The sequence below is a fragment of the Cyrtonyx montezumae genome, unplaced genomic scaffold, assembly GCF_038088225.1.
Source record: "Cyrtonyx montezumae isolate F1298 unplaced genomic scaffold, pur_monq_1.0 scaffold_17, whole genome shotgun sequence".
Classification (NCBI taxonomy): Eukaryota; Metazoa; Chordata; class Aves; order Galliformes; family Odontophoridae; genus Cyrtonyx; species Cyrtonyx montezumae.
The window spans coordinates 17015684-17023730 of NW_027071903.1; the positions used below are offsets into that span (position 1 = coordinate 17015684).

Here is an 8047-nt window from a genome sequence, read left to right on the forward strand (position 1 = left end):
GCGGTGGAGCTGGGCTGTCCTGCAGAGGGGAATGCACATGGAGACACAGTGTTGCAGGGCTGGGGCCCCAAAATCACCCCAGAATTCAGTGATCCATTGTGCTGTGCAAACCTTGCCTGGCTCTGCTGCTCTCTCACTGCCACTCCTCAACAGGGCAGGGGGGAAATAAACAGCTTGCAGGAGGAGAAAAAAGCACCTTATTCTTTCCTTATTAGAGCCTAATGACAACAAACATTGTGTGTTAATGGCTGAAATGGAAGTGATTTGCTACGTTTGTATTTCAGTTTTGTTGTCTCATGTCCTGACCTTCTCTTTCACATGTAACAATAGTTTCCTAAATTAGCCCTGTGTACAAGTCAGTTATTGCTGTTCTTGCTGTCCCACCCACACTGTTGTGTCATTGTAGCTCTGGTAATGATTCATCTCTGAATGCTTTGGGTATCTGCTAAACTGCAGACAGTGTCAGTCACAGTGCTCGGGATCCCTAAGTGAAGGTCACTAAGTTACACAAACACTCTTATCAGGCACCAGCTGCAGGTACTGCAAGGCAAAGAAACAATTTAATGAACAATTTGATTGTATGTGCTATAAAAAGATGTATTTTACTGTAACAGAACCTGAGTTCTGAGATTTACCTGGACTTTGGAAAAGCCTCTGTCATGGTCCCACATCACTTCCTTATCTCTATGAAGAGACACGAGAGATGGATTTGAAGGGTGGACTGTTCATTGGATGAGAAATTGGTTGGAAGGTCACAGCCAAAGGTCTGTGGTAAAGGGCTCTTGGGTAAATGGTCTCCAGCAGCTGGAGGCCAATCACAAGGGCTGTCCCTAGGGGTCATTCATGGGACCAGACTCTTCACTGTCTTTATCAGTGGCGTGGATGATGAGATAGAATGCTCCCTGTGCAAGTATGCTGATGACAGCAAGCTGAGTGGTGCAGTTTTCATGATGGAATTAGGAGATGCCATCCAGAGGAAGCTGGACAGGCTTGAAAAGTGGGCCCAAAGAAACATCATGAGGTTCAACAAGATCAAGTGCAAGGTTTTGCACTTGTGTGGGGACAATCTGTGATATGGGTACAGACCGGGAGAAGAACTCCTTGAGAGCTTGTCCCATGTCCCCCAATAATCTTCAAGGACACACTGAACACTGAACCTCTAGTTTGTCACTTAGGGTTGGGAATACGGTGGCTACATGGGGACAGCAGGAGGGGGAATGCCCCAAAATGTCCCCGCTGAAGAACTCAAGATTGTCCTCAAAAATGCCCTAAAATCCTGGAGGACACTGTGGGGACTTGCCAGGACAACACTGGAGGCACTGGGGAGGTGTCAAGGACAAAACTGGGATCACCACTGGTGCTGTGATGAGTATGTGCTGAGAACATCCTTGGGGTCTGGGGGATATCAGGAGCTATTGGGGAGATCAGGGGACACTGGGGGCAGTGGGTGGTCAGAAGATGAGGAGGAAAAGTGGAAAAATAGCCCCGAAAATGAGGAAAAACTCTGGAAGAGGGGGAATCTCCCTCCTGGAAAATCAGAAACGGAACAGAATGCTGCGTGCTCCCACACTGTATTTCCAGCCAATCGTCTTCTGGCTCTGCAGGAAGCTTTCCCTTTCCCTTTGCACTTCCTTACGGCAGTGCCCAGCCCCGTTTTGGATTCATTTTCCTTCTTTTCACTGTTTCCGAGGTCAGCTGAATCCCTGCTGCCAGTATCCACAGTGATGGATCCATAGGTCCTAGCCTCAAATTTAATGACAATTCCCTTCTTTTGTGAAAAATTGGCTCAAAATAAGCTGTTTTAGTAATCTGCTTTCATATTTATTACTATACATTTTCTGCTGTAGCACCAATTGCTGCTAACTGCACTGATTTGTTAGTTTGGGTTTTCTGTGCAATCCAGCCTGAAATCAACGACCTTGAGACCGGCATATTGTCACCTTGCTGCCACCACCCATGTGGACACAGGATGTCACCAGGACTATCGGACCCTCTGAGGTGGGACAACATGCAGAGCTGTTCTGGGTGGGGACAGGCACCGGAGAGGGGGGTGGGTGAGGGGGAAGGGGTGGCAAAAGGGACCAGGGGACAGGAGGTGGCTGACGGGAAAAGGGGACAGTTTGGGAGGTGACATCAGGGAAAAGGGGACCGGGGGACAGGGAGTGGCAAAGGAAACAAGAGAACGGGAGGTGGTCGGGGGACAGGAGTGGTGATTGAGGGGACAGCAGTTGATGGTGGCAGCATAGTGGGAAGGAGTCAAAGAGGATGGGTGTCTGGCCCTGACCTGGAGACGTGGGGACCAGGGAACAGAGCTTGGGGCTATCATCAGGAAGAGGGAACCTGATAGAGACCTGGTGGGGACAGCAGGGACGATATGGAGGATGTGGGAAGACCACCCCCTCTCATGTTCTCATCCGCAGGTGTCCCCACAGCTGCTGCAGCCCCTGGTGACTGTGGTGGCCACCTTGGGCAAGTTGGGGTCCATCCCTGGAGACATTTCCCTAGGGGGGGACATGGGCTCACTGCGGGCCAGGCTGCTGACATTTAGCTCTGGTGTGCGCAGAGCCATGATGCATCCAGATGGCAATGCCACCCTCCTACGACGTGCCCTGGGGGCCACCAAGGAACAGCCCGGTGCCCCCACAGCCATCACTGACTCGTGGCAGAAGGCAGTGACTGCAGTGAAGGACATCTGGGCCAAGCTGCAGGAGGATGCTGCACGCCTGAGGGATGCCTGTAGGACTGTGGCTGCTGCAGGGGCCACCACTGAGGCCTCAAAGGGCCACCTGGTGGAAGCAGTGACACGGGAGGACAGAGCACACAAAGGGTTGATGGCTGCCACCAGGATGGTGGTGGTGTCCTCAGAGGTGACCGAGGTGACAGAGGTGGTGGCAGCTCATGATGCGCAGGTGGCAGAGGCCAGGGAAGAGCTGCAGGCAGCCAGCAAGGCCACTGAGGAGGTGGCAGCAGCGGTGGTGGCAGCAGTTGCAGCCAAGGAGAGGGGACAACATGCAGCAGTGGCCCATGGGCTCCTAGAGCAGTTGGTAGCAGCCTGTATGGGGGCTTACAGCTACTACAGTCATGTGGACCACTGCCTCAGGGACATCAAAGCTATGTTGCATGTCACTAGTGGAGATCATGGCCCTGATGTCCCCAAGGCCACCAACGGGGACATGGGTGTTCCCACGGAGCTGGTGGTGGTGGCTGAGGTGCTGTGGGATGCCAGTGCTCGCCTGGCCCAGGAGCACCTCCTGGCAACAGTGCGGGGTGTTCGGAGCCTGCTGGCCACTTCCAGTGTCACTGACGCCACCAAGGTCACCCAGAGCTGCCAAGAGGCCACCAACGCCCTCCCCAAGCTGCTGCCACCAGGGCTGTGCTAGGGGACAAACACATTCATCAGGGACCAGGGGCACCAACACAATCATGGGATCATGGAGACAGCAAACAGGGACTTCGGGACCACCATTCCAACCACCAATGGAGTGAGGGCTGTCACTGAATGTCACCTCACTGTCACCTCTGTGCAGCCCCTAAACACCCCAAGGGACAGGGATGCCACCACCTCCCAGTAAAAATGGGAAAACCGTTTTGTTTTATAAGAATGGTTTTATTTTATAAAAGTGTTATCATGTGACAAGGTTCTGGCTCCACATGACTTTATCCCTAATGTGTCAACAGATTCCCCACACGTCCCCTCTTGTGTCCCTTTCTCACATCTGTTCCTGTTCCACTCCATGTTCCTATGTATCTCCTTCTCACGTGTCCCTTTCACATCCCTTCTATGTCCCTATATGTTACTTAGGCTCTGTCCCTTACGTGTCACTTCCCAGTGGGCCCATGACAGTTCCTGGTGTTCCCAAACCCAAAACGTGGTTATTCTGGGCTCCCCACACGTCCTGGTATCTCCAAGGCCACCATAGCCATGTCCCTGTCACCTCCTCTGAGCACCATGATGTCCCCTTTTATGTTGTCATTCCCCTCTTGAAAGGGGGGAGATTGGAGATCCCCAGAACCTGCAGGAAGGTGACAGCCCCCAACCATGAAAACCACTAAGTGCGGTCCAGGAGTGGTCCTGCTGCATCCTGCCACAGGCCAGGGGCTCCTGGAGTCACTGAGGGGCCACTGAGGGCTCTTGAGGGGCTGCCAGGGGGACAAGATGAGAGGATTGGATCAGCTTCAGACTGCATGTCTGCAAACCCTGGAACCCCAGCTCCTGTGGGATTCCCCCCCACCCCCCTAAAAAATAGCACCCCTAGGAGTCCTCAACTCCAATGGGATCCCTTCATGTCTCCTCAGAATCCCTCAACCTCCATGGGACCCCTGTGACCCCTCCAAAATTCCCCAATGCCAATGGGACTCCCTACACCCTCCCAAATCCAATGACCTCACCCAAAAGACAGGCAGGACTCATGGGATTCAAACAGCACCTGCAAGGCCAGAAAAGGCAGAAATTATTTAAACGCACACCAGCTGAAAATAACGCCAAGTCTTAAGTAAAGACGCATTTCTGTCCTTTTCCGTGTTTCTACACAGGGTTCTGCACTCGGGTACGAGTTCACTTCGGCGCACTACGGAAGCGGCGCCAAAGAACGCGACCGCGCCGGAGCAGGCGATGGGCACACACGGAGCAGCCCAGCGGACACACTTCGTCCGTCCGGGCAGCGTGGCCACCCGCTCCGGACAGGGCTCCGATGGGAAGCCTCTCCCAGCCTGAGCTCGGGAGCACAGAGCAGAGGGCGGGGCACCTCCTGGCACCACTCCCACGAGACTCGGGAGACGCTCCGCGCACTCAGAAGGCCCTCAGCCCTCGTGGGAGCGGACGGAGACCGGGAGCCGCAGTGCGGCCGCTCGCTCCGTTTCTCCTCACAGGAGCGGAGCGGCGGGACACTGCCTGAGGCGGCCCGGGGCCGCGGAAAGGCGACGGAGAAGCTCCTCAAGTGCTGCGGGCGGGAGCGGCGCAGCACCGCGCCCACCCCGTCCCCCTCCCAGCCCCTCCTCTTCCTTCCCCAAGCGGAGCGTTCGGCGTGCACCAACCCGCCGCTGTCCGTGACGGACGCCAGCCAATACGCGCCCACACGCGCAGCTAGTTCCGTATACGTCACTTCCGGCTCCGTGCTCCAGCAAGACTTGTCACGTGATTGCGGGGCGGGGTAGGGGCGCGGCCGGGAGCTGAGATCCGCACGGGGGTGTTCGGCTTCAGTCCCGCTCCCTCCGAGCGCTGCTAGTGCGAGAGTAACGGTGCCGGCCACGGCAGCATCCCCTCGGTGCGCCGCTGCCATTGCAGGGGGCGGTTCCTCCTGAGGTGGAGGACGGCCGTGGGGCGAGGCTCGTGAGGTGGGTTTTGCCTTTCCCTCAGCACCGGGTGCTGGCGTGATGCGGAGGGCAGCAGTGAGGGCTGCGCGGGAAAGCTCTGTCTGCGAACTGGGGATTGGAAGACGGGCACTTCGTGCAACCAAGTAGAGAGGTTGGAGAACTTGATGAGGAGGGAAGGTCAGAGTATCAAAGCAGCTGGAACAAATGAAAACGATGCAGGGACGTTTTCTTCAACGTTCCCTTTTACCAAGGCTTCAAAAAGGCTTCATTATGGGTAATGAACAGAAAAGTATAAAATTCTAAAGGAGTAACCCGTGAATCATCTGGGTGCTGGATCTGGTGGCACCATACAATGCAGCAACACAAGGGCTGTTTGCAAAAAGCTGATCCTCCTCCTGGCTGACACTGGCTTGTCAGCAGTGACGCTGGGGCTTTCCATGAGTGCTAAGCATGCTCAATCCTTCTGAAACTCATGCTTCTCTGTTTCTTTTGTTGCTGTTGCATCTGTAAATAAATAATTGCACTATATTTATTCTACTGCTTGCAGAGGCTAGTTATGCATTACCAAAAGTGTTTTTAGAAGAGGATGAAAGGCAGCAAAGCCCACACCCAGCAAGGCCACGGACTTGTAGATCTCCGGAATCATGTCCTGGTAGAGCACTCACTAAGCCCACTCCTGCTGAAATACACGGCCTCTTCCACAAAGGTCACAGGCCCTTGTAAGCAAAGTGCTCCTTAGCAGGAACAGCCAAGATCCAGAGAAGCAGCTGGAGAGAAACTCCAGTCACAGCGGTTTCTATGTCCCCAGAACACAAATGCTGGGAGAGGGCACCTCACTGTCCCCCTGCACTCTTGTCCCTTGCCCTCTCCTGGCTGCTTCCCCAAGCTCCTACCTGAGGTGGATGTGCTATGGCCATTTGCTGCCCTCCTGCAGGCTGCATCTATTACAGGTGAAAAGTAGATGTTAAATCGGAGCCTGCTGGGACTACATAAATGGTCAGAGAATGCAGCAGCCCCTATCCCACCACAGCGCATCTGCAGCAGCACTGCCATTACCAGGCTTCCTCCACAGCAAAGCTGATGTGACAGCTTGTATGGAGCATGCTCACAATCCATGGTATCTGTCATCACTCCTTATGGAATGGATTATCTAGAATAACAAAGCACTGCCAATTACAAGTGCTCAGAGGTTCTTTCTCAAAAGATGGATTTTTAATACTGTTTTTCATTCTAATTTGGATACGGGAAGGGATCTGAGATCTCGAATGTTTATGAAAGGAATCCAACACCACTGTGCCCTTAAAAAATCTCCTCCCTTTGCCACACAGAGGGAACTGTGAACAGAGGATAAGTGAACCTTCATCCTGGTTTTCCATTACTCCCTGGGCGAGTTCCTGGGGACATCAGGGACCCTCCTGGAGATACTGGGAGCCTCCAGGACCCTCACCAGGCCCCAGGCATTTTGGTGCTGCAAGCCTACCAGCACACAGGATTTATCTGCATAAGGGGTGACAGCCCTGGCAGGATGCAGTGTGATAGACCCACATGGCCCTGTGGTGTGAGTACTTCTCCCTGTCCCCTGCTGATGTGTTCAGAGGGGTACACAGAGGTTGCTAGCTGAGGACATAGCCAGGGGACACTTAGGGTGACAGGATGTAGCCACAGCTTGCAGACAGCAGCCAGCTGCTGCAGACATTCATTTGGCAGGAAAGGACACAGGGCGCGACATGGCCCCAGCCTGATCCACGAGGGGCAACAAAAGTGGTCTCGCTTAGACCACTGGGACCATGATGCCATGGGTGAACCTGCTGCCACTCTGCTAGTGACAGTCGTGTCCCCACTGCAGCTGCATTCCCAAAGAGCTTTATTAAGTGCCATGTCCCAGAGTGCCTAAAAAGGACAAAACTGCAGAATTTTGGATCAAGCAATTGCCAGGAGCTTCCAATTAGTGACCATGTTACTACAAGGCCAAGGTCCCCACAGGCCTGGTAACACAGGGACACCACTAGGACACTGAGTGGTAAGCAGCAGTGCAGTTGGTCACGGCATCAGCAGCTCAAGGCGACGCAGCACTGGGAACATAGCGACAACGAGAGTGTCGTGGATCAGTGCTGGGAGCTCGGTCGTAGTGACACTGCAACAACAATGCTAGGAACACATGGCTGCCGACACTGCCCCACTGGCATCCCCACGCTCACAGTTCCCCGCAGATGTCGGGCAGCAGGCGGCAGGCAGTGATGGTGGCCACGGCGGCAGCCACAGCGCACCAAGCAAAGGCAGTGCATAGCAGCAGCTCCCACAGCTCGGGCGTTCATAAGTTCATAAGGTTGGAAAGGACCTATAAGATCATCTAGTCCAACCATCCTCCTATCACTATCTCTACCCAACTACTAAATTAAACCCTTTAGCACCTCATCTAAACGCTTCTTGAACAGCGCTAGGGATGGTGCCTCAACCACCTCCCTAGGCAGGCCATTCCAGTGCCTGACCACTCTTTCAGAAAAGAAATGCTTCCTCAGGTCTAATCTAAATCTTCCCCGGCGCAGCTTGTGGCCATTCCCTCTCGTCCTGTCGTTATTTATCAGGGAGAAGAGGCCCACCCCCTCCTCACCACAACCCCCCTTCAGGAAGTGGTAGAGTGCAATAAGGTCTCCTCTGAGCCTCCTCTTCTCCAGACTAAACAATCCCAGCTCCCTCAGCCGCTCCTCATAAGACTTGTGCTGCAGACCCCTCA

The 8047-nt window shown here is 54.2% G+C and overlaps 1 protein-coding gene across 1 annotated transcript; it reads left to right on the top strand.

Moving 5' to 3' along the window:
- The first annotated feature begins 1286 nt into the window (after window positions 1-1286).
- On the top strand, window positions 1287-3552 carry LOC136046759 (uncharacterized). Its single transcript, XM_065733495.1, has 2 exons — window positions 1287-1998; window positions 2421-3552. Exons 1-2 carry the CDS (start codon window positions 1957-1959, stop codon window positions 3378-3380), a joined length of 1002 nt encoding a protein of 333 aa, XP_065589567.1. The 5' UTR covers window positions 1287-1956; the 3' UTR covers window positions 3381-3552.
- Window positions 3553-8047: the final 4495 nt, after the last annotated feature.

Excerpts from the sequence above, each read along its gene's own strand:
- LOC136046759 (XM_065733495.1), top strand. The coding sequence starts at position 1,957 with ATGTGGACACAGGATGTCACCAGGACTATCGGACCCTCTGAG. Across the intron at positions 1,999-2,420 it reads GGACTATCGGACCCTCTGAG|GTGTCCCCACAGCTGCTGCA; the intron begins GTGGGACAACAT and ends TCTCATCCGCAG.